General features: G+C 46.4%; 2 protein-coding genes across 2 annotated transcripts; both read right to left on the minus strand.

Moving 5' to 3' along the window:
* Nucleotides 1-8,209: 8,209 nt before the first annotated feature.
* LOC120916868 (acidic phospholipase A2 BpirPLA2-I-like) lies at nucleotides 8,210-8,904 on the minus strand. The gene has a single exon (XM_040327811.1). It carries the CDS (start codon nucleotides 8,877-8,879, stop codon nucleotides 8,289-8,291), a length of 591 nt encoding a protein of 196 aa, XP_040183745.1. The 5' UTR covers nucleotides 8,880-8,904; the 3' UTR covers nucleotides 8,210-8,288.
* An 8,674-nt stretch (nucleotides 8,905-17,578) lies between these two features.
* On the minus strand, nucleotides 17,579-27,507 carry LOC120916869 (basic phospholipase A2 taipoxin alpha chain-like). The gene is made up of 3 exons (XM_040327813.1): nucleotides 27,416-27,507; nucleotides 23,771-23,990; nucleotides 17,579-18,336 (listed from the first exon to the last, which is right to left on the minus strand). The coding sequence occupies exon 3, from the start codon at nucleotides 18,304-18,306 to the stop codon at nucleotides 17,650-17,652; it is 657 nt and encodes a 218-aa protein (XP_040183747.1). The 5' UTR covers nucleotides 18,307-18,336; nucleotides 23,771-23,990; nucleotides 27,416-27,507; the 3' UTR covers nucleotides 17,579-17,649.
* Between the last annotated feature and the right edge of the window lie 51 nt (nucleotides 27,508-27,558).

The raw sequence follows: 27,558 nt of genomic DNA on the forward strand, positions 1-27,558 counted from the left end.
TGATGAGCTTTATTGATTCTTATGAATGTGTGTTAATGTTTAAAAAAAAAAACACCCTAGTTTTATTCACCACCTGGAGAAGCCACCCCTAAAACCCCTTTCACACTGGGTCGCTTTGCAGGCGCTATAACGCCAAAAATGGCGCCTGCAAAGCGACCTGAAACAGCCGCTGCTGTCTCTCCAGTGTGAAAGCCCCGAGGGCTTTCACACTGGAGCGGTGCGCTAGCAGGATGGTAAAAAAAAAGTCCTGCTAGCCGCATATTTGAAGCGGTGTGTATACCACTCCTCCATCGCTCCTGTCCATTGAAATCAATGGGGCACCGTGGCTATACCGCCGGCAAGTCGCCTCTGCAGGAGTGTTTTGAGGTGGTCTACTAGTGGCCAAATAGTGCTGCGAAATTTACGGAAAAAAGCGCCACTAAAAATACCGCAGTGTTAAAGGGGCCTAAGGGCCAGTTCACACCAGAATGCAGTGCACTTGCGATCTGCAGTGGATCACATGTGAATCGCACAGTGGTCATAGTACAGGGATATGCAATTAGTGGACCTCCAGATGTTGCAAAACTACAATTCCCATCATGCCTCTGGGTGTCATGCTTGTGGCTGTCAGAGTCTTGCTATGCCTCATGGGACTTGTAGTTCTGCAACAGCTGGAGGTCCGCTAATTGCATATCCCTGTCATAGTATGAAGGGCTGGCACAACCTACTGTCCAATCTCCAACTCTACTGGGAAGCTTTTCTTCTGGTGTCCAAAGAGTAAGGATGCCTCTCACCCGGATCCTCTGCTTGGGGCTTTTACGCATGATTGTGTAAATGTTTTAAAAGTTTAAATCTGTATACAGTTAAAAAAAATGATCTTGCCATGCTGAAAGCAGAAGATTCTGTACAGCTGGCCAGAAACGGCTCATGTCTGACCCTATCCCGCAAGGGTAAGGGTTGAGCCATTTACAGGTACCACCAAAGGGGCAAAGCAATCTATACTGAAAATACAGGAGTTACTATTGCTGACCCTCCTTTGAAAACCTTAGTTGCTTGGCTGTCTGACCAGTGCTTTCTGAGTTGCAGACCAGAACATGAAATTGGAGCTGAATTCTTGTTACTATTCAGGCACTTTTAAAAATATTGAAGCCAAAGGATCAAAATAACATCTAGAAGAGGGTTTGCAAATGGCAACTTACATATCCTCTTCAGGTTATGTTAGAATGATGTACTCTAGGCCAGTGTTTCCCAGCTCCAGTCCTCAAGGCACACCAACAGGTCATGTTTTCAGGATTTCCCTCAGATGAAACGGCTGTGGTAATTACTAAGGCTGGGTTCACACTACTACACTACTTTCATCCTACTTTGCTCTGTGTTTAATGTTTCCCTATGAGAGCGTCTTGTAGCGTCCTACACAAGTCCGTCCGACTTTGAAAATGCTCCCTGTACTACTTTTGGTCCTACATTGATCCTACTTCAGGCCCATTGAATATCATTGAAGTCGGACCAAAGTAGTATCCTGTTCATGAAAGTAGGACCAATGTAGGACCAATGTAGCAGAGCAAAGTAGGATGAAAGTAGTGTAGGCTGGGTTCACACTACTACACTACTTTCATCCTACTTTGCTCTGCTACATTGGTCCTACATTTATCCTACATTGGTCCTACATCCATCCTACTTTCATGAACAGGATACTACTTTGGTCCGACTTCAATGATATTCAATGGGCCTGAAGTAGGATCAATGTAGGACCAAAAGTAGTACAGGGAGCATTTTCAAAGTCGGACGGACTTGTGTAGGATGCTACAAGACGCTCTCATAGGGAAACATTGAACACAGAGCAAAGTAGGATGAAAGTAGTGTAGTAGTGTGAACCCAGCCTTAGGCAGTGAAACTGATCAAATCACCTGTGCAAAATAATGGAAAGCCTGAAAACATGACCTGTTGGTGTGCCTTGAGGACTGGAGTTGGGAAACACTGCTCTAGGCATAGCACATGCTGCACTTCTTCTTACTCGCCTGTAATCATTGGCTTGAAAAATAAACTAAAAGCCTCTTGAAGGATAAGATCACCTTTCGGGACATGTTCCACCTGTTTTTAGTGTGGAACATGTTCCCAATCCTGCAGCCGCTGACGGATTTCCTCCTCCCTGTGACAGCACCACAGGGAAAAGTTCCCATAGCAGCTGTCACTTTTTTAAATCGGCGTGCTCTGCCCGCAAGGCCGCGTCGTTCATTCACACAGTTCTGTGTGTGAATGAACTACAAGCCCCGGCATCCTTTTGCGACTTTCGGCTTGTACAGTAATAACTTGGTTTAAGAGTATAATTAGTTCCAGGAGAATGCTTGTAATCCAAAGCATTCGAATATTAAAGCAAGTTTCCCCATAAAAAAAATTATGGAAACTCAGATGATTCGTTCCACAATCACTGCTGGTGTATGCAGTACTGCATGTGGTCAGAGGTGTGGGGGTGCTGGTGATGCTCGGAGACACTCGGGAACTGTTGACACTTTCGGGGGCTCCGATGCACGTTACGCCCGCCCCACCAGCTGGGAGTGTCTCTGAGTTCTCCAGCGCCCCCCGTACCTCTGGCCACATACGGTTATACATTCTCCAGTGGTTTAAGTCTTGTGAGACAGCGCTCGCAAATCAAGTCAGGATTTAATAAAAAAATATATAGCTTGTCCTGCGAAACTCTCGTATTTCGCTTTGCTCGCAATCCGTGGTCTCACTGTAGTCCTCAGTGAACTACCATGGCGCTGTGGTAGTTCATTGATTCTGTCCTGTCAGATTGTATCTGCTTGCCTGTTGGTGATGTACAGACGCACAGAAACGCTGACAGATCTGCAGGAGACCTGCATGGCACCAGCGATCTGCTGATCACTGGTGCAATGCTTTACAGGTTCCAAGCAAAAATAAATACCTGCAACAACAATGTGCGTTTTATAATTTATTTTTCTAAAAAGTGAACTTATCTTTTAAAGCGGGGGTTCACCCTAAAAACTAGCGCGACCTACAGTATGCCTATTTTTATTTTTTTGCGCCGTACTCCGTTTAATCACGTAGTGAAGTTTCAGACTCCCCGCGGGTAATGGGCGTTCCTATGCAGAGGGGAACATGAGTGACGGCCGGCTATGGCGCGTCACGCATTCCGGAAATACTTCACTACGTGAAACTTCACTACGTGACTTCACTACGTGATTAAACTGTGAGTATGGCGCAAAAAAATAAAATAAAGGCATACTGTAGGTCGCGCTAGTATGCGGAATGGCATGGTAGAAAGTTGTTATTTAGGGTGAACCACCGCTTTAACTACCCAAATCTGTGGTCATGTGAGTTCCCATATTTTTTTTGAAATCCCGACTTGATTTGCGAGCGCTGTCTCGCAAGACTTAAGCTGCTGCAGTACGTATAACCGTATGTGGCCAGAGGTACGGGGGCGCTGGAGAACTTGGAGACACTCCCAGCTGGTGGGGCGGGCGTAACGTGTGTCGGAGCACCCCGAAAGTGTCAACTGTTCCCGAGTGTCCCCGAGCATCACCAGCGCCCCCGACCCCTCTGACCACATGCAGTACTGCATACACCAGCAGTGGTTGTGGAACGAATCGTCTGAGTTTCCATTATTTTTGTGAGTTCCCAGATCCTTTCCTGCAACCCGTGGTAGGAAAAGACAATTGTTTGATTCTCCCATCAACACCTTTAGTGTTAATGGATGAATCCCTCCTGAGATATTGTGTTTTTTTGTTTTTTTTCTTCTGGCGGGGATGGTGGGCGTTGGAGCCATCCCTGCTGGCAGAACACAGTGACTGTTGCTAGCAGCTATATCCACGGGCAATAATTGCATGTAAAAAGCCAACATGTTGGTTGTGTCCCCAAGTCGATCGATGGATCGACTTGGGATCGACTTGGGGACAATCGGCCTGCCCATAGATCAGTGATGGCGAACCTTGACACCCCAGATGTTTTGGAACTACATTTCCCATGATGCTCATGCACTCTGCAGTGTAGTGTAGCATCATGGGAAATGTAGTTTCAAAACATCTGGAGTGCCAAGGTTCGCCATCACTGCCATAGATGGTTCGAATCTCGTCCTGTCCCTGCTGAACCGGTTGAGATTCAACCCAACCATGGTCATCCTCAGATAAGTAACAGCCAACGTAAAAGTCTCTTCATATATTTTTATTTTATTACAATCTGAAGTAAAACTTAGACTGTATGCTTTCTTAAAATAACACTGTACTTTCCCTTTTAAGAATTGCCCAAAGAGAGTTGGTTTGGGCATTGAATACATTCAGAAGATGGCTTACTTTTTTTTTTATTTTTTTTTATGTAACGAGGCAGTAAATTATTATCTGTATACACAACATAAAAACTGTGTCAAATGTATATCCAATGGTCCTCATTCAACAAACTGCAGTTACACCTAAGGCATTCTAAATACCTCTTATGATGGGCTGAGATGAAATATGTTGTTAAATATAATATGGTAAGGCCACTTTAGCGTGCCTTAAGTGCTAGCACAGCTTGGTGTATTGTAGCCATATTACTTTTTTCGGTGCTGCTAGATATTATTACTATCAAATTGGATGATGACAACATTTTTCATTCACAGTGCTGGTTTTTGCACACTGTGTACAAAATAAAATAAAATATAAAATCATTAAAAATGTTACTCTTGTAGAGGGCGTTAAATTTTTATCTGCATCTGATTGCTGGCAAAAACGTTTTTTTTTTTCTTCTTCTTTTTTTCCGGCTAGTATATTAAATAAAAATGTGTATTTTTTAATCTTTACTCTCTTAAAGCGGGGGTTCATCCTAAAAAAAAAAAAATTCTAACATTACATTGAGCTGACTTCTGACAATGACAGTATGCTGATCTTTTTTTTTTTTTTGTTGCCGTACATACCGTTTTATCGCTATTTCCCCCCCCCGGCTTCCGGGTAGTGAATCTCGCGGGAGTGAGCGTTCCTATTCACAGGCTAAGTGATTGACGTGATGACAAAAGCTTCCCACCGGCGCGTCACGAGTTGCCGAAAGAAGCCGGACTGCGAGTCGGTTCTATGCGGTGCCTGCGCACCGACGTTCGGCTTCTTTCGGCAACTCGTAACGCGCCGGTGGGAAGCTTTTGTCATCACGTCAATCACTTAGCCTGTGAATAGGAATGCCCACTCCCGCGGGATTCACTACCCGGAAACCCCGGGGGGAATAGCGATAAAACGGTATGTACTGAAAAAAAAAAAAAAAGATCAGCACACTGTCAGTGTCAGAAGTCGGCTCAATGTAATGTTAGCATTTTTTTTAGGGTGAACCCCCGCTTTAATAGGGGAGTGATTAAGGATGAACACCTAAGTGGTGTTTCAAGCGTATGCATGCATTAAAGAAACCTCCAAGGCGCTCTGATAGGAACACCTGAGGTAAGAAAGGACAGTGATAGAGAATCCTGACATAAGGAGGGACTCTGATGGGGACACCTGGTGTAAGACAGGACTCTGGTGGGGGTGCCCAATGTAAGGCAGGTGGGGAGACCTGATGAGGGGGACACACTGAAAATTGGCAATAAATATTATTAAACTGCAATAGAAAGATGATTTTTATTTTAGACTGCATATACAGGTGAAACTCGAAAAATGTGAATATCGTGCCAAAGTTCATTTTTTTCACTAATGCAACTAAAAAGGTGAAACTAATATATGAGATAGACTCATTACATGCAAAGCAAGATAGTTCAAGCCGTGATTTGTCATAATTGAGATGATTATGGCTTACAACTCATGAAAACCCCAAATCCACAATCTCAGAAAATGAGAATATTACATGCAATCAATAAAATAAGGATTGTACATAGAACAATATCGGACCTCTGAAAAGTAGAAGCATGCATATGTACTCAGTTTGGCCCCTTTTGCAGCAAATACTGCCTCAATGCGGCGTGGCATGGAAGCGATCAGCCTGTAGCACTGCTGAGGTGTTATGAAAGACCAAGATGCTTCAATAGCGGCCTTCAGCATTATTCGGTCTCAGGTCTCTCATCTTTCTCTTGGCAATGCCCCCTTAGATTGTGGGCAGGTGCCAAGCCCTGCTGGAAAATGAAGTCAGAATCCCCATAGAGCTCATCTGCAGAAGGAAGCATGAAAAGCTCCAAAATCTCCTGGTAGACGGCTGCGGTGACCCCGGACTTAATGAAGCACAGCGGACCAACACCAGCAGATGACGTGGCTCCCCAAATCAACACAAACTGAGGAAACACTGGACTTCAAACATCTTGCAGTGTGTGCCTCTCCATTCTTCCTCCATATTCTGGGTACTCCATATTTGCTCTCATAAGAAAAGAGGACTTTGGACCACTAGACCAGGTGTGTTTTTTTCTTTAGCCCAGGTAAGACGCTTCTGACGTTGTTTGTTGGTCAGAAGTGACTTGACCAGAGGATTACGACATTTGAAGCCCATGTCCGGGATCCATCTCTGTGTGGTGGCTCTTGTTGTACTGACTCCAGCCTCAGTCCACTCCTTGTGAAAGTCCCCAACACTTTTGAAGGCCTTTTCCTGACAATCCTCTCCAGGCTGCGGTGGTCATCCCTGCTGCTTTTGCACCCTTTTATTCCACGCTTTCCCCTTCCGCATAACTTTCTATTAATGTGCTTTGATTCAGCACTTTGGGAACATCCAACTTCTTTTGCAATTACCTTTTGAGGCTTTCCCTCCTTATGGAGGGTGTCAATGATGGTTTTCTGCACAACTGTCAGGTTAGCAGTCTTTCCCATGATTGTGATTCCTACTGACCCAGACTTAGAGACCATTTAAAGGCTCAGGAACCCTTTGCATGTGTTATGGCTTAATTAGCTGATTAGAGAGGGACACTTTGAGCCTAGAATATCGCACCTTTTCACAATATTCTAATTTTCTGAGATTGTGGATAATCATCACAATTATGACAAATCATGGCTTGAACTATCTCATATATTAGTCTCATATATTAGTTTCACCTTTTTAGTTGCATTAGTGAAATAAATACATTTTTTGAGTTTCATCTATATATATATATTAGGGCTGTTACGGATCAAAATTTTTGAGTTCGATTAATCGATTTTTTTTTAAATCGATTAATCGACTAATTTCGATTAATTATAACGCACATACAGATCCAACTACTTTTAGCTGATATCCTTGCAGGCTGATTCCCAGTGCAGCTACCAACCACTGGAAAAATGGATAGCAGGATACAAAAAACACACAAAGGCAGCGCTCAATGGGAATAGCATTAAAACTTTTATAGTCTTCAAGTAGGTAACAAAATAAATATTGCACTGGAGATAAAATTGCTGTAGCTACATAAACTGTAAAAATGGTGCGAGTAATACCAAACGGTAGCAAAAGCAGTCATAAAAACATGTAGCCAAGTATGATACTGGTATAAAAATGTGTACAACGATACCACTGCTGAATCCAGATGCGGAGAGGTTAACATCAGTCCGTCGGCATGTAGATGTCCCGTGAAGGGAACTATCACAACTCCCAGTGGATGGCTGTAGAATCCCAGGTTGATAGAGGGAAGTGATAGAGGGAAGTGTAACAGCCCTTGCGTGTGGCAGATAGTGAGGTCCTGCCGGCATGCAGATATGAAGGCACAGCAAAGGAGCCCTTCAGATGGACACGGCAAGCCCCGCCGGTGTCCGTGACGTCACTGGATCTGCGACGGAACTCCCTGAAGGCCCGGAAGCTGGCGGAAAGGTGAGTACCAATCAAAATAATTTTGATCGATCAAAAAAATTAAAGATTAATCGATGAATTAATAGTTAATTTCCACAGCCCTAATATATATATATATATATATATATATATATATAAGGATCTGAGTCATAGCACAAACATGAGATTCAAGCCTCTCCAGTCAGAAAAAAATTCTGACTTGACCTCTTTTTAATTTAGTGCCCCTGGTTTGAAGTGTATTTCACAAATTTTGAAAGGTATATGTGAAAAATTGCAAAAATGGTTTGGCCACCTGAGGTTAAAATATGAGCGCATGGCTTGAATGAATGAGTGACCCCGTAGGATCTTGAGACACACAAATATATACTGGGCCAATTTGGACAAGATCCAATTTACCTACCAGCATGTCTTTGGAGTGTGGGAGGAAACCGTAGTACCCGGAGGAAACCCACACAGACACAGGGAGAACATGCAAACTCCAGGCAGATGGTGTTGTGGTTAGGATTCGAACCAGCGACCCTTTTGCTGCTAGGTGAAAGTGCTAACCACTACACCACTGTGCTGGCAGTGAGTGTAAATCTTACTGTGTAATATATCCTGCTTTATCTTCCAGAGGACACCCAGACTTTATATCCAGAGGGGTGTTCCTTTCTGATTTTAGCCTCTTCGATGGCTGCTTGCAGGTTGGCGCGGCTCATACTTGGGGCTAACGGTGGACAAGCTGCATTAGGACTTGGACACAGCTTTTTCTTGTCATAGAAGTGATATTTTTCCTGTGCTTTCTTCGCTGTTGTCAGACATTCTGCAAACAATCGATCACATTCGCATGCCGCCCTGCCACAGAAATCGGTCGATACGCATCCTATTGTCGCCTGCTCGCAGGAGAACTTATAACCGCTACTCTCGCTCTGGCATTGCAAATTCACCTTCGTGTGCTGGTAACAACAGTCGTGAGCATGGCAGCATTGATCCACTTCATCGACAGGTTGCCCTGAGCCACCAGGGCCACAGAAACACCCGTATAGTAAAAGGCCCATCAAGGAAACACTGAATTTGCTTCTGGAGCAGTAAAGGCTCGCAAACATATCCAGCAGACTGCGTTCATCACGCGCCGGAGTGTTGGTACAACTTTCAAGCATCTGGTAGTGGGTGCAGCATGTGAAGACCAGGGTGAGGAGCAGTAGCTTGTTCATTGCAAATATGTGGCAGAAAATGTGGATTTTCTGTTGGAAAACTAAAATGAAGTTACATAGTTAGGTTGAAAAAAGACACAAGTCCATCTAGTTCAACCAATTTAAAAAAATCATACAATTCTATATACAAAATCCTATACCCACAGTGGATCCAGAGGAAGGCGAAAAACCCCAGCAAAGCATGATCCAGTTTGATCCAGCAGAGGAAATAATTCCTTCCTGATTCCCTGAGAGGCAATCGGATTTCCCCCGGATCAACTTTACCTATAAATGTCAGTACCCAGTTACAGAGCTGGACTGGGACAAAAATGTGGCCCTGGACTTCATCCAGACTGGCCCACTTTGACAGGTCTCTCCCACATCGGCCGGACAACTCCAGCTCCCCCTTCTCCTTCTTCACTAGTCAATAGCCGTTTTACTTTATTAGAGTAGAACGGCTGGTACTGGTACTCATAGGCCCCATACACACGAGAGGATTTATCCGCGGATACGGTCCACCGGAATTCCACGCATGCGTCGAATCATTACGACGCATGCGGGGGATTGATTCGGACGGATTGATTCGGTGAGTCTGTACAGACCAGCGGATCAATCCGTTGGGATGGATTCAAGCGGATAGATTTTAAAGCATGTCTTCAAATTTTTATCCACTGGAAATCCATCCCAGGGGATAAAAATCCGCGGAAACAGATCCGCTGGATCGTACACACCAGGGGATCTATCCGCTGGAGCCGGTCCGCGGATCAATTCCAGCGGATGGATCCTCTCGTGTGTATGGGGCCTTATAGGCAGTACCAGTGGGGAAGCTAGACATTATTTCTCCCGGGGGCAAAGAATCAGTTTGGTGCCCCCCCCCCCCCTTATGGGACAAGATTAGGCCGAAGTGAGAAACTCCCAGGCCGCTGTCACTGAAACCGGCCCACTGAGTCATCGGCCCACCGGGAAACTCCCAGTAGTCCCAATGGCCAGTCCATCCCTGGAGTAGAACGGCTGGTACTGGTACTCTTATAGGCAGTACCAGTGGGGAAGCTAGACATTATTTCACCCGGGGGAAAGAATCAGTTCGGTGCCCCCCCTTATGGGACAAGATTAGGCAGAAGTGAGAAACTCCCAGGCCATAGCTGTTAAATCAGCTGTCTGTCCCCTCCCCCATGCTCCTCTGTTGTCGTCGTCCCCTGCTCTTCTGCTCCTTCCCCTGCTTCTCTGCTCCCCCCAGTTGAGCGCTGCAGGGAGGGAGAGAAGGTGAGCGCTGCAGGAAGGGCGAGACAAAGGAGCAGAGGGGGGCGGCGGTCTGCTGTCACTGAAGCCGGTGTAGTGTCACAGTTTGCTGCCTATCCTAGAATGCTCCGGAAGTCACGTGGCGGTCAACTGCGCATGCGCGATGCGTTCCAAACGCAAATGCGATGCGTTCCAATGGATTCACGACAGTGCACACCAGCGAACCCGGGATTCAGGGCGACGTGGATTTAGAGGAAAGTGGCCAGTCGGCCTCATGTCCTCGCTTCGCTCGGACGGCTCCTTCTGCTCGCTTCGGCCTCCTGGCTCTTTTTTTTAACATCCTCCAATCCACGGGGATGTTAAGGAAAGAGCCTGGATGCCGACCGAGGTTTCACTGGTGTGCACTGTCGTGAATCCATTGGAACGCATCGCATTTGCGTTTGGAACACATCGCGCATGCGCAGTTGACCGCCACGTGACTTCCGGAGCATTCTAGGATAGGCAGCAAACTGTGACAATACTCCGGCCCACTGAGCCATCGACCCACCGGGAAACTCCTTGTAGTCCCAATGGCCAGTCCATCCCTGCCCAGTTATATTATGTACATTTAGGAAAGACCCCCCCCTTCTTTTTTACAGTCTTTATATCATGAGAACATGGAAAACAGAAGAATACATAGCATGCTGTAATACTGCTAGACCAGGTATTTGTGTATTAAAAATCAAATAGACTCACAAACCTATTTCTTACAAAGCGGATCACAAAGTATGTGAAGCAGTGTGCAAATCACTATTATTTTAATAAAACATGCAAGTGAAGTGACATCAAATTTTGTGCAGTGAAGGTGTCCATCCACTAATTCATTTGGATAGTCACTTACCATTAATGTTGCTTCACTTTAGATAAAGCAAAGCAGCCGCTCGGAATTCCTGTAATCCTATGCAGCTGCTGGCAGGTCTCTTCTTCCTCCTTCATATTCATATCATAGGATCATGGGAAAATAAAACAGTACATAGCATATGATTGCTAAAACCAAGTGTTGTTTATTATAGAGCAAATATACTCACAAACATTTGTTATCAGTATGACTTTCTTAAAGCGGATGTTCCACCCCAAAAATATATTAAAAGCCAGCAGCTACAAATACTGCAGCTGCTGACTTTTAATATTAGGAAACTTACCTGTCCTGGAGTCCAGCGACGTCCGCAGCAGAGCACGAGCGATCGCTCGTCACCCTGCTTCTCCCCCCTCCATCCACGCTGAGGGAACCAGGAAGTGAAGCGCTCCGGCGCATGCGCGAGTCGCGCCGTGCCCGCCGATTGGCTCCCGCTGTGTGCTGGGAGCCGAGTGTTCCCAGCACACAACGGGGGGGGGGGGGGGGCGACGGATGTGACGAAATGCCCGTCTTTTGCCTGTGAATGCCGGCCCGGAAGTGGGTGCAAATACCTGTCTTTAGACAGGTATCTGCACCCCCCTCCCCCTGAAAGGTGTAAAATGTGACACCGGAGGGGGGGAGGGTTCCGATCAGCGGGACTTCACTTTAGGGTGGAGAACCGCTTTAAGAGACAGTCACCCGCAGTTTCCCGGGCTCTACCGTTGTATCAGGGCGCCCAGGGCTGCAGAAAACAGCCCCCCTGGATTAAACAGGAGGAACGTGGGGGAAATCTGTTCCCCAATCCCTCCTGTGACTAATGATCCTGGAATCAATATATATATATATATATATATATATATATAAAAAAAAAAGAATTGTATAGAAAATGTAAAACACCCCTGCACACACCTAATCTAAAAGGTCCAGCAGAGGGCGAACACATGTATTCATAATGATACACATGTCAGATACAGTCACAAATGTTGGAGTGAGACCCTATTGGCTGGGAATCCTAAGACCCGATTGGCCAGGAGTCCTAAATCCCGATTGGCCAGAAGGAGAAGCGACCGCTGCCGGCGGGGGGCCTAGTCAGCGATCGATCAATCGAGCGAGTACCGGGTGGGGGTTGTTTTTAGTTGGCTGGCTGACTGGGGAGGCCACGGGCCACCTCCCCCCTAGAAAATTGAGCACCAGGCCCCACTGGGTACCATAGATTTTTTGTGATTCCACAGGCATGCGCAATTTTGATGTCTGATATCTATTTGATATCTATTTATTTGACGTAACCCCATTTTAATATTTTAACAAGAACATGGGTATAATATTGTATTTGTTTGCACTAGAATTCATTTTAGTTTATTTTTCCTCAAAATTTTGATTTCATAAAAAAAGTGCTTAAATATTGTGCGGAAAAAAAAATTGCAACTGCCACCATTTTATTCTGCAGGGTCTCTGCTTTCAGAAAATATAGAGGGCCAGATTCACATAGAATCCGCGGCGGCGTAGCGTAAGCCATTTACACTACGCTGCCGCAACTTACTGGAGCAAGTGCCGTATTTTCAAAGCACTTGCTTTCGTAATTTTCGGCGGCGTTGTGTAAATGGCCCGGCGTAAGGCCGCGTAATTCAAAGGGGGCGGCTTGTATTTAAATTAAGCGCGCAATAGCCCAGAGCGCATGCTCCAACTCACGTCGGAAAACGTCAATGAAGCCGACGTGAGCGTCATTTCCGCAAATCCCTATTCGCGAACGACTTAGGAAAACGACGTAAAAAAATTCAAATTTTGTCGCGGGAACGACGGCCATACTTAACATTGGCTGCGCCTCATAGAAGCAGGGGTAGCTATACGCCGGGAAAACCCTTACGTAAACGGCGTAAAGTGACTGCGTCGGGCCCTCATACGTTCGTGAATTGGCGTATCTCGCTGATTTACATATTCTCGCCGTAAATCAGCGAGAACGCCCCCAGCGGCCATTTTAAAATTGCAGTTAAGATCCGACGGTGTAATACAGTGTCCCAGAATTAAACTGACAGCCACCCGATGAGAGAGTAGAGCTGGGAAGTCGGCGTCCTTAACAACTGATGAGTCTTCAGCTGTCAATGGGCTTTCCCATTGACAGCTAAATAAAAAATAAAGCTGCCAGTAAAAAAAAAAAGACGAAAACACACGGGGTGGGGTCCGGTCCCCCTCCCCTAGTCCATTTGGGGGCTTCCAGATTCTGATAACCCCCCCCCCTTACTGCTTGCCATCACAACCACCAGCCAGGGTAAGATGGGGACGTGATGCTTTGGGGTGGGGGGGTAAAGCCCATGGGTGCTGGTATGGACTGGGGGGGGGGGGGGGGCACTAGGCTTTTTTTGCTTTTGCTTTTTTTCAATAGCCAGGGTGCCAGCAATTGCAACTGTGAGTCAATTTAAATGTGATTTGACTCTTTTTTTTTCTTTAGAAATTTCATTTTTGCTGCAGCATGTTCTATACATGGTACACATGCCCCACTTTACAGGCAGACTAAGGGGACCCCCCAGGCACTATATTTAGAGGAATTGTTCATTTTTATTGTTGCAATTTAAGCATAATTAGAATCACTGCTCCTGAAAAACTCTAAAATTGGCACATTTTTGTGAAGGAGGGGAGTGTCCCTGAATGGCAGTTTGAAAATGTGGTCACCCTAATACAAAGTGAATATAAGGAAGATTGCAGAAAGGATCCCTGCAAATTACGTGGTACTTTCCCTTGTGTATCATGTTCCTGCTGCTCTGTGATTAATTAGATGAGTCAAGTAGATTTACCCAATGGTGAACAATTTGCATATTGTAACACCAAGGGAGCGGTGTATTTAATGCAATGCCAATGTGGCGCTTTCTATGTAGGAAAGACCCGACAGGAATTAGGTCAACGTATTAGCAAACACGTGAATAGTATGCAAATTGGCAATCTGTATTTACCTCTGGGTCGGCATGTAGCCAGGAGACATAAATACAGAGGGCCAAATTCCCAAAAACGTAGCCTAACTTAACTTTCAGCAGTTAAGTTACACAGGCGTTAAATTTCTACCTAAGTGCCCGATCTTCCAAGCACTTACCTAGAAATTACACACCGTGTAACTTAAGTGCCTCCGTCGCAAGGCGGTCCTCCTCTCCGGGGGGCGATTCCAATTTAAATGAGGCGCGCTCCCGCGCCGGCCGTACTGCGCATGTGTGTGACGTAATTTTCCCGACGTGCAGCGCGCGAACGTAATTTACGCCGGGCTTTGTGGATTGCGACGGGACAATAAAGTTGCGACGGGTGAAAAAAAAAATACGCGCCGGGAAAAAAAATTCAAATTTAAAAAAAAAACGCGGCGATCGAAAAAAAGGTCTGGTTTTACATGGTGGACTAACTTTCCACATTGTAAAACCAGCCCTAATTTTGCGCAAGCAAATCGGAACTTACGCAGAAACCACAATGCTTAAAAGCTTTGTGGATCTGCTTAAGTCCTCATTTGCATACACAAAGCGGCATTTCAATGAGAAATGCCCCCAGCAGCGGATGCGGTACTGCATCCTAAGATCTGACAGTGTAAGTGTCTTACAGATGTCAGATCTTCTGCCTAACTTTGGAAAAATCCTTTTGAGGATCGTTTCCAAAGTTAGGCACAGAGATACGCAGGCTGAACAGCAGTTCCGCCTGCGTATCTCTTTTGAAGATTTGGCCCAGAATGCCAAAAGTAAATTTCACAGTATTAGACCGGATACACATTACCCCCAGAGGAGGTGATTGGAACAAAATACTGTTAGAGCGAGAAATGCGATGAATTTGATATTTAAGGCTGCATTCACATCTAGACGGACGAAATCGCGGCGTTTTGTCGCCGCAAATCGCGGTAAAAATAGCGGCGTTTTGTACCGCGATTTGCGGCGACAAAACGCGGGTATTGTCCGCCTAGATGTGTCCCAAGATGACCCCCTCTATGGAGATGATTGCCATCTCCTAGCCGAACGCTCGAAGACGCCTGAAAAAAAGGTCCAGGACCTTTTTTCACGCCGCAGGCGACAGGCGTCCGGCGTTCGGCGTGGAGATGTGAACCATCTCCATAGAGGGACATGTATTTCCAGCCCTCTGGCGGCAGAGGCGTAGCGCTACAGGCGTAAAAACGCCTAGATGTGAATGGGGTCTAAATGCTACAACACCACCAGACATAAGGCAGGATGCTGGTGGGGGCACCTGATGTAATGCAAGTCTCTGATGGGGACACCAGACGTAAGGCAGGATGCTGGTGGGGGCACCTGATGTAATGCAAGTCTCTGATGGGGACACCAGACATAAGGCAGGATGCTGGTAGGGGCACCTGATGTAATGCAAGTCTCTGATGGGGACACCAGACGTAAGGCAGGATGCTGGTGGGGGCACCTGATGTAATGCAAGTCTCTGATGGGGATACCAGACCTAAGGCAGGATGCTGGTGGGGGCACCTGATGTAATGCAAGTCTCTGATAGGGACACCAGACCTAAGGCAGGATGCTGGTGGGGGCACCTGATGTAATGCAAGTCTCTGATGGGGATACCAGACCTAAGGCAGGATGCTGGTGGGGGCACCTGATGTAATGCAAGTCTCTGATGGGGACACCAGACCTAAGGCAGGATGCTGGTGGGGGCACCTGATGTAATGCAAGTCTCTGATGGGGACACCAGACGTAAGGCAGGATGCTGGTGGGGGCACCTGATGTAATGCAAGTCTCTGATGGGGATACCAGACATAAGGCAGGATGCTGGTGGGGGCACCTGATGTAATGCAAGTCTCTGATGGGGACACCAGACATAAGGCAGGATGCTGGTGGCGGCACCTGATGTAATGCAAGTCTCTGATGGGGACACCAGACGTAAGGCAGGATGCTGGTGGCGGCACCTGATGTAATGCAAGTCTCTGATGGGGACACCAGACGTAAGGCAGGATGCTGGTGGGGGCACCTGATGTAATGCAAGTCTCTGATGGGGACACCAGACGTAAGGCAGGATGCTGGTGGGGGCACCTGATGTAATGCAAGTCTCTGATGGGGATACCAGACATAAGGCAGGATGCTGGTGGGGGCACCTGATGTAATGCAAGTCTCTGATGGGGACACCAGGCGTAAGGCAGGATGCTGGTGGGGGCACCTGATGTAATGCAAGTCTATGATGGGGACACCAGACATAAGGCAGGATGCTGGTGGGGGCACCTGATGTAATGCAAGTCTCTGATGGGGACACCAGACATAAGGCAGGATGCTGGTGGGGGCACCTGATGTAATGCAAGTCTCTGATGGGGACACCAGACGTAATGCAGGATGCTGGTAGGGGCACCTGATGTAATGCAAGTCTCTGATGGGGACACCAGATGTAAGGCAGGATGCTGGTGGGGGCACCTGATGTAATGCAAGTCTCTGATGGGGACACCAGACGTAAGGCAGGATGCTGGTGGGGACACCCGACATAAGGTGGAACTCCAAAGTGGACATAAAGCGGGACTATCTGACGTAAGGCTGGACTGATGTAAGGGGGCACTACGATACAGAGATCTGATGAGGGAGCCCACTGAATACTAGCAATAAATATTATAAAAATGCAATGGAAAGTGTACATTGTTTATTTTTTTCATATGTATACAAAGAGTCATAGCACACACATTAGATTCAAGCCTCTGCTGGAAGAGATTTATTTGGATTGGACCTCCTTTTTTAATTCAGACCTCCTGTTTTGCAGCGTATTTTACATATTCTGTAAGGTATATTATTATTATTATTATTATTATACACAATTTATATAGCGCCAACAGTTTACGCAGCGCTTTACAGTACAGTTCAATACAGGTATATGTGAAAAATTACAAAAATTGTTTGGCCACTTGAGGTTAGAAATGAAGCCTATGGCCTGGCAGCAAGAGGGTACATCTTACTGTGTAATACATCCTGCTTTGTCTTTCGTTAGAAATTTCTGAGTGTACCACTCACTAATGGACACCCAGGGCCAGATTCATGTAGATCAGCGGATCTTTAGATCCGCTCGATCTACGTGTTTTACGATCCGCCGGTGCAATTTAGCGAGGCTAGTGCAGTATTCACAAAGCACTTACCTCGAAAATTGCACAGGTCGGATCGTAACTCCCCCGGCGGAATGCAAATTACGCGGCTAGGGGGAGTGTACAATTTAAATCAGGCGCGTTCCCGCGCCGATTTAACTGTGCATGCGCCGCCGGCGAAATTTCCCAGTGCGCATGCTTCAAATGACGTGTTTGCGGCGGGTACGTCAATTGCGGCCATCCGTATTCCCGATCGACTTACGCAAACGACGTAAAAATTTGAATCTCGGCGCGGGAACGACGGCCATACTTAACATTAGCTACCCCTCATATAGCAGGGGTAGCTATCCGCCGGAAAAAGCCGAACGCAAACGACGTTAAAAAAAGCGACGGGCAGGCGTACGGACTTGAATCGGCGGTTCTCCTCATTTGCATATCCGATGCGTAAAAAAAGCGACGACAGTAGATTGCAGCCTAAGATTCGACTGGTGTAAGTCACTTACACCTGTCGGATCTAAGGGAGATCTATGCGGAACTGATTCTTATGAATCAGTCGCATAGATCCGACCGTGGGATCTCAGAGATACGACGGCGGATCAGGAGATCCGCCGTCGTATCCCCTTGATGAATCTGCCCCCCAGACTTTATATCCAGAGTGGTGTTCCTTTTGGATCCTTCCATTTCACAGTCTTGCTTCTCTTCTTCCATCTTTTCTTCCTGCTCTTAAGGTTTTCTGTCTCGTTCAGACCGATGACCTCTGTCCGGTTGGTGGGGCTCTGCGCCCAGGGCCACACAGATGTCATATTTGTGGGCATCCGTGGACAAGTTTCATGAGGACCCATGCACAGATCTTTCTTGTTATACAAGAAATATTTTTTTACTCCCTTCGCCTTTGTCAGACATTCTGCAAACTGTTTGTCGCACTCACATGCCATCCTGCCACAGCGCGAAGAAGATTTGCATTCCGTTTTTGATTGGTGGCAGGAAAAGCGATATAACTGCCACTTAATCTTGCTGTGGCATTGCAGATTCACCCTCGCATAGCGGTAACAACAGTCATGAAGCAGGCAGCATCGATCCGCATCATCGACAGGCGTCCCTGAGCCACCAGTACCACAGTAACACCCATATTGGTTGATGGCCAACAAGGGAATCTTAAGTCTTTCTCTGTAGCACCAAAGAGTCACCACCATATCCAGCAAACTGCGCTTTTCACGCACCGGAGTGTTGCTACAATTTCCAAGCATCTGATCATGGGTGTAGCTTGTGTAGACCAGGATGAAGAGCAAAGGCTTGATCATTTCAAATATGTGGCACAAAGTGGGGAATTCCTGTTGAGAAACAAAATCAAATTATTTATAGCTGTAAAAATAAAGGACACTGTGTGCGTCAGCGCAACATCTCGTATTTTAGCAGAAGTTGCAGTGCTTTGCAAACTGACCACACTGACATGCATCTGGTTCCATGCTTGGAGTGGTCAGAAAGGAATGAAAACTAGAAAAGGGGAACTTGCAGAAATATAGTAAAATGAAAAAGTGAAATATCCACCCTTCAATACTGCGCTACAATATCTGTATAGACATCGCAGAAAGTGATAATATGTAAAATAAATTAAAAACAAAATGAAAACATCGATATCTATTTCTAAAAAAGTACCAAAACCAGTGCAACTCAGTGCAGCATAAAACATACATTCAGTGCAGATTGACGTGTCCCTTCGCCAATTCAATTGGACACCCACTCACCACTTAACATTGCCTCCCTTTAAACACAGATTGGCAAAAAGCATTCTAAACTCCTGTTGAGAGTAAAGGTGATGAACTGGCCAAGCAGGTCGCCAGACCTAAACCCTATTGAACATCTGTGGGACATCCTCAAATGGAAGGTGGAGGAGCGCAAGGTCCGATCCCGACCCCTTACCATGTGATCAGCTGTCAGCCAATGACAGCTGATCATGTGATGTAAACAGAGACGGTAATCAACTATTTTTTCTCCTCACGCTGAAAGCCAAACATTGGTCCCCATCAGGGAGAGCAGCCACCTGGTCATTTGTGCCACCTGCCAGTGCCACCTAGCAGTGCACAACAGTGCCCCCTTCCAGTGCCCATCAGTGCCCATAGTGCCACACATTAGTGCCCACAGTGTCACCTACCAGTTCCGCCCAAAAGTGTCACCTAACAGTGCCCATAAGGGTCGCCTACCAGTGCCCATCAGTGCCATCAGTGGCACCTTATCTTTCCCCATCAGTGCCGCCTTATCTGTCATATCAGTGCCGCCTTATCTGTCCCCATCAATGCCGCCTTATCTGTCCCCATGAGTGCCCACCAGTGCAGCCTATCAGTGCCCACCAGTGCAGCCTGTCAGTGCCCACCAGTGTAGCCTTATCTGTCCTCATCAGTGCCCACCAGTGCAGCCTATCAGTGCCCACTAGCGCATATCAATGAAGGAGAACAATTACCTGTTTACAAAATTTTATAACAAACTATGAAATATCAACATTTTCCATGATTTTTTGTTTCTTTATCAAAAAATAAAAACCCCAGGGGTGATTAAATACCACCAAAAGAAAGCTCTATTTGTGTGAAAAAAATGATAAAAATTTAATTTGGGTACAGTGTAATGTGACCGCGCAATTTTCATTCAAAGTGTGTCAGCGCTAAAAGCTGAAAATTGGTTTGGGCAGGAGGGGGGTTTAATTGCCCAATAAGGAAGTGGTTAAGATTTGGAACTCACGATCTGTCTTTCCTCAGCTCACAGAACAGGGACGTGTGTGTTTACACACGTCCCTGTTCTGCCTCTCAAGCCCGCGATCGCTCACGGCCAGCGCTCTTTGGAACCCCCAATGCAGCGGGCGTGAGCGCACACCTGCTAGCGCGCTTAGAGCGACCGACGTACAGCTACGAAGGTTCGCGCAGCAGAGCCAGCCTGTCGCAGTATAACTGCGGTGGCTGGTCCGTAGGCGGTTAAAGCAGGGGTAGGCAACCTTGGCACTCCAGCTGTGGTGAAACTACAAATCCCATCATGCGTCAGCGCTAAAAGTTGAAAATTGGTCTGGGCAGGAGGGGGGTTTAAGTTCCCAATAAGGAAGTGGTAAGGATTTGATTCAGTGTGAAATTACAAGGGCACTGGATTTCTAGCCGGGTCAAGAGGAAGGTTTCTGTACTTGCAGAAAATGTACTTAAAAAACAAGAATGAATGCAGACATCACATCTAATGCGCGTACACACGATCAGTCAAACCGATGAGAACGGTCTGATGGACCGTTTTCATCGGACCAAACCGATCGTGTGTGGGCCCCATCGGTTATTTATCCATAGGTTAAAAGAAAGCAATCTTGTTTTAAACTTAACCGATGGATACCTAACTGATAGAAAAAAACTATCGTTTGTAGGCAAATCCAATGGTTAAAAATCTACGCATGCTCAGAATCAAGTCAACGCATACTTGGAAGCATTGAACTTTTTCAGCACGTCGTTGTGTTTTACGTCACCGCGTTCTGACACGATCGTTTTTTTAACTGATGGTGTGTAGGCACGACTGACTATCAGTTAGTCAGCTTCATCGGTTAACCGATGAAAACGGTCCATCAGACTGTTTTCATCGGATGGACCGATCGTGTGTACAGGGCTTAAGGGCTGGTAGACTGCAATATATATTTTTCTTGAATTTTGATATACTGTAAAGTAATAGAGGGACAGCCACATACAAACCCTAAAGTGGTTGCATATTCCCTACGCACCAAAAATATTGAAGACAAGGGGCCAGATTCAAGAAGCTATTGCGCCCGCGCAACCATAGGTTGCGCGGCGCAATAGCTGTTTTTCTCCCGCGTAGCGAATGCCCCTGATTCAGGAACATCGCTACGCGGACTGCAGCCTAGGATATGACAGGCATAAGCCTCCTTATGCCTTCATATCTCAGGCTGCATTCTTGCGTTGGCCGCTAGGGGGCGCGGCCATTGTGATCGGCGTATAGTATGCAAATTGCATACTACCACCGATTCACAAAAGTTGCGCGGGCCCTGCGCACGCAAGGTACGGAGTTTCCGTACGGTGACTTTAGCGCAAGGTTGCTCCTGCTATAGCAGGGGCAGCCAATGCTAAAGTATAGCCGCCCTTCCCGCTCGTGAAATTTAAATTTCACGTCGTTTACGTAAGTGATTCGTGAATGGCGCTGGACGCCATTCACGTTCACTTAGAAGCAAATGACGTCCTTGCGACGTCATTTGCCGCAATGCACGTCGGGAAAGTTTCCCGACGGAGCATGCGCTGTTCGCTCGGCGCGGGAGCGCGCCTAATTTAAATGATTCCCGCCCCCGGCGGGATCATTTACATTAGGCGCCCTTACGCCGGGCTATTTAGCATAGCGCCCGCGCAATTTACGGAGCTACTGCTCCGTGAATTGCGGGCAAATCAAAATATTTGCGTGGGCGCAGAGCAAAAATCGTTGCCCTTTGCCCACGCAAATATTGCGCGGATCTACCTGAATCTGGCCCAATAACTATTGTGGTGGGGATAGGATCTATAAACATGTTGGCTATTGGTAAATGAGGTCTAAAATCTTGTCTTCTGTGCAGATAAATGTAGGTGTCTCCTCTTTACACGCTCAATCTTGGGTTATAGAGCAAAAGAGTTGCCAGTACACAAAACCCTGATTAGCTGCCAACGGCAATAGCTCTTAATATAAGGTGACCAGATTTTTAAAATGAAATCCGGGGACATATTTTTTTTTTATTGGCAAATGGTAAACTATTTTATATGCATATTTTCCTCAAATTATATATGCAGTCAGTGTAGCGTGGGTTGACAGCGCCCGGGACAAGGCAAGAAACCTGCACCCCCCGCCAGACTTTTAGCACTCCCTGATTCCCTTCCACTAGTACAGTAGTACTGACCAACTTGATTCCTACACTGACCTACCTGACCACTACACTGACCTACCTGATCCCTACACTGACCACTACACTGACCTACCTGACTCCTACACTGACCACTACACTGACCACTACACTGACCTACCTGACTCCTACACTGACCACTACACTGACCTACCTGATCCCTACACTGACCACTACACTGACCTACCTGATCCCTACACTGACCACTACACCAACCTACCTGATTCCTACACTGACCACTACACTGACCTACCTGACTCCTACACTGACCACTACACTGACCTACCTGATCCCTACACTGACCACTACACTGACCTACCTGATCCCTACACTGACCACTACACCAACCTACCTGATTCCTACACTGACCACTACACTGACCTACCTGATTCCTACACTGACCACTACACTGACCTACCTGATCCCTACACTGACCACTACACTGACCTACCTGATTCCTACATTGACCACTACACTGACCTACCTGATTCCTACACTGACCACTGCACTGATCTACCTGATTCTTACACTGACCACTACACTGACCTACCTGATTCCTACACTGACCACTACACTGACCTACCTGACTCCTACACTGACCACTACACTGACCTACCTGATTCCTACACTGACCACTGCACTGACCTACCTGATTCCTACACTGACCACTACACTGATCTACCTGATTCTTACACTGACCACTACACTGACCTACCTGATTCCTACACTGACCACTACACTGATCTACCTGACCACTGCACTAACCTACCTGATCCCTACACTGACCACTACACTGACCTACCTGATCCCTACACTGACCACTACACCAACCTACCTGATTCCTACACTGACCACTACACCAACCTACCTGATTCCTACACTGACCAATACACTGACCTACCTGATTCCTACACTGACCACTACGCTGATCTACCTGATTCTTACACTGACCACTACACTGACCTACCTGATCCCTACACTGACCACTACACTGACCTACCTGATTCCTACACTGACCACTACACTGACCTACCTGATTCTTACACTGACCTACCTGACCACTACACTAACCTACCTGATTCCTACACTGACCTACCTGATTCCTACACTGACCACTGCACAAACCTACTTGATTGCTACACTGACCACTACGCTGATCTACCTGATTTTTACACTGACCTACCTGATCCCTACACTAACCACTACACTGACCTACCTGATTCCTACACTGACCTACCTGACCACTACACTGACCTGCCTGATTCCTACACTGACCACTGCACTAACCTACCTGATTCCTACACTGACCACTACACTGACATACCTGATCCCTACACTGACCAATACACTGACCTACCTGACCACTACACGGACCTACCTTATCCCTACACTGACCTACCTGATTAATACACTGACCACTACACTGACCTACCTGATTCCTGCACCTACTCACAACCTTAGCGTCTGCATTCTGCAGGTCCCTCAGTCATGTAATTTATACATTACAGCTCATCACTCTTGCTTAGTTTGTTAAAGGTAGGTACTCTAAAGCTACCCACCGACTTTAGGTGGTGATAGGGCATGCAGTTACAATCCAGCTACAGAAAACCCCTTTTCAATAATGGTCTCTACTAGTGTGCATGTAAATACCTATAAAGAGGCTTAAAGTGCAATTGACTGGGAACCCAACTTGGCCAATTGAGTCACAATTTAGGAGGCTACTTACAGTCCTTTCCTAATTTCGGCCATAGCTGATCTTTATCTGTTTTTTATACAAAAATCTTTGCAGTCCTTTTTCTAATCTGTCCAGCTGACCTTTACCTTTAAACATTCCATACAAAAATCTATTTTATATTAAGACACAGTACCTGCTTTCACACGATGTCTTGTCCGATGTTTGTTGTCTTCTTTTTGCTTCCTTACTGGCTTTCGAAGTCGTGGATGTCGATGTCCTGGAATGCCGCGCACCACACAATTATGCCTTCAACTCCTCTCATGCCGAGTACTGACCCAATAAGCGTCTTTTGAATCAACCTAGTCCTCCTGACGTAACCAGTAAATGTGCTGGATTTTGCAGTGTTCTTTTGGCTGGTGGTAGAAAGAGACTATATATAAACACATTTGGTTTTCTTACCCATCAATTAGGTTTCTCTTGGCACTGGTCCCTATACTAGCTATGTGGAATGACTATATGCAAACAATTTGGGAGAAGCATATCCTCATCCTGTTTTTTGGGTCTTGTTTTATTCAAGTAAACCTTTACTAAAGAAACACAGCAGCAATCATTGATGTCCTCAGGGCCGATCCTAGGGTCACGGACGCCTGGGTGCAGAAATATTTCTGGCGCCCCCACATGGGTGGGGTCATCTTACCAACACCTCCCCTTTACACATGTTTCTATGGCTATGACTCAAACACAGAGATGCTCCCCTAAGAAGTCTTCATTAGTGTCCCCCCCCAGAGTCCCCCCCAGCAGGTGTCCCCAATCAGAGCCCCCCCAGCAGTTGCCCCCATTAGAGCCCCCCCACAGCAGGTGTCCCCCATCAGAGCCCCCTGTAACAGGAGTCACTTTTGGGCACAGATTGAGCCAGGAGATGGGGTGGCAAGTGAATCATAATTCATGTGTTACATGAGATGGGACATTAATAATAATTCATGTTTGCAGGATGTCTTGAGATATCACAAGTTGTTGGCTTATTCAATGTGGGGACACAATCCTTTGAAAGGTGTTAATTGCATCTACTCCTAGACATTTCATTGTCCATTGTGTAAAGGTGTTAATTCAGGTCTGCTCCTAAACCTTTCCATCGTGTGATAGCACGGTTTGGAGCCTGTTGATGCAGAGGTGTGAATACATAGTTACATAGTTACATAGTTACATAGTTACATAGTTAGTCAGGTTGAAAAAAGACACAAGTCCATCCAGTTCAACCTCAAAAAAATAAACAAACAAAATAAAAAACACAATACAATCCCATACACCCAACTCCATACCCACAGTTGATCCAGAGGAAGGCAAAAAACCCCAGCAGAGCATGATCCAATTTGCTACAGCAGGGGAAAAAATTCCTTCCTGATCCCCGAGAGGCAATCGGATTTACCCTGGATCAACTTTACCTACAAATCTTAGTACTCAGTTATTTTATGTACATTTAGGAAAGAATCCAGGCCTTTCTTAAAGCAATCTACTGAGCTGGCCAGAACCACCTCTGGAGGGAGTCTGTTCCACATTTTCACAGCTCTTACTGTGAAAAAACCTTTCCGTATTTGGAGGTGAAATCTCTTTTCCTCTAGACGTAAAGAGTGCCCCCTTGTCCTCAGTGTTGACCGTAAAGTGAATAACTCAACACCAAGTTCACTGTATGGACCTCTTATATATTTGTACATGTTGATCATATCCCCCCTAATTCTCCTCTTCTCAAGAGTGAATAGATTTAGTTCTTCTAATCTTTCCTCATAGCTGAGCTCCTCCATGCCTCTTATCAGTTTGGTTGCTCTTCTCTGCACTTTCTCCAGTTCTCCGATATCCTTTTTGAGAACTGGTGCCCAAAACTGAACTGCATATTCCAGATGAGGTCTTACTAATGATTTGTACAGGGGCAAAATTATATCTCTGTCTCGGGAGTCCATACCTCTCTTAATACAAGAAAGGACTTTGCTCGCTTTGGAAACCGCAGCTTGGCATTGCAGGCCATTATTGAGCTTATGATCAACTAAAACCCCCAGATCCTTCTCCACTACAGATCCCCCCAGTTGTACTCCCCCTAGTATGTATGATGCATGCATATTCTTAGCCCCCAAGTGCATAACTTTACATTTATCAACATTAAACCTCATCTGCCACTCAGTCGCCCAATACCTTTCTGTCAAGCTGTATGCGGAGACAGAACGTCTGTCTAGGGATGTGGATTGAGAAGAGATCATTGTGTGATGGTGTTGTTTGTTATGCTGTTAATGAAGGAATGTGCAGTGATTAGGTCAGGATAATTATAGCCCGGCGCCGAGATGTCTAGAATGTTTACTAATTAGCCTTAGTGTGTGATTAGGGGGGTGGAGACTGCATTGTCCCTTTGATTACTGTCACATGCTTGTAACTGCATAAAAAGCTGAGAAGAAACCATTAGAGCATTCATTCATTTTGGAACAAGTACAGAGCTGCGTGTCTCGTCTTGATTCTGGGAAAATGGGATGATCGGGTCCTGTTGGTTGGAGTGTCGATAAGCTGTCTTGGATGGGATGGAAGGTCGTAAACGGTGGTGACCGTTACACCCCCCACAGCAGGTGTCCCCATAGATCAGTACTTGTCCAATAGATCCTTGTAGCTCGGGCGCGCTGGGAGCAGAAGCACATTACACGGGGCATACGTGGCATCTTTGGTTACTTGGAGGGTGGAACTCGGAGAGCATTTCTGGGAGTGCGTGGGATGATTGGCAGCAGCTCCGGCCAACCCAGAAGCCTCTCATCACACCGCCTATGGGAGAAGACCCGACACACGCAGAGGGGGCGAGGCAGACAGGAGACTGCTCCATGCACACCGGACAGAGTTAATTAGTATAGCCTAGTACCGGAACGTGTTCCGGTACTAGGCTCCACTGTGGTACCCAGACTGGATTCCGGGGACAGCGGGGGTATGCGCTCTTGTCAGTTGCCAGCGGAGAGAGCAAGCGGGATGGGGAAACGCAGCACCCGCTACATGCGCTACGCCTCTGGACCATAGGTGTGCGCAGCCTGTTGCATTACCAGTTTAACCTAAAAACAAAGGGCCAGATCCAGAGAGAAATAGATGGTCGCAGCGTATCAGAGATACACTACGCCGCCGTACCTTACCTGGCGGATCTTCGAATCCTCAACGAATTTGCGCCTTAAGTTACGGCGGCGTAGTGTATTTCTGTTGGCGGAATTCAAATCGGCGGGTAGGGGGCGTGATTCATTTAAATGAAGCGCGTCCCCGCGCCAAATGAACTGCGAATGCGTCGTTTCCGAAATTTCCCGCCGTGAATTGCGCTAAATGACGTCGCTAGGACGTAATTTTTTTTAACTTAGACGTGAGTTACGTCCATCCCTATTCACGGACGACTTACACAAAAAAAAAAAAATTCAAATTTCGACGCGGGAACGACGGCCATACTTAACATGGCAAGTCTATCTATACGCCGAAAAATACCAGCTTTAACTATACGCCGGAAAAAGCCGACTAAAGACGACGTTAGAAAATGCAACGGCCGCGGGTACGTTCGTGGATCGTCGTAAATCGCTAATTTGCATACCCGACGCGGAAAACGACGCCGTACGCCTGTCGGATCGAACCCAGAAGCCGTCGTATCTTGGTTTGAGGATTCAAACTAAAGATACGACGCAGGAAATTTGAAAGTACGCCGGCGTATCAGTAGATACGCCGGCGTACTTGCTCTGTGGATCTGGCCCCAAAGATTTTAGTTGCATACATTTGCAAAAACACTGTAAAGCCACAGTGCTATGGCACCTCTATAAAGTGCACAAACTAATAGGCTCACCCTGAGACAGCTCCTTCCTAAGTACAGCAGCACACCAGAAGCCAAGATATCCCCTTTGCAAGGCAGCTAAAGACTTTCAGTGTTTATGTGTGTGAACATATATACTGTGTATGTGTGTGTGTATATATATATATATATATATA

The sequence above is a fragment of the Rana temporaria genome, chromosome 11 (genome assembly GCF_905171775.1).
Source record: "Rana temporaria chromosome 11, aRanTem1.1, whole genome shotgun sequence".
In the NCBI taxonomy this organism is placed as follows: Eukaryota; Metazoa; Chordata; class Amphibia; order Anura; family Ranidae; genus Rana; species Rana temporaria.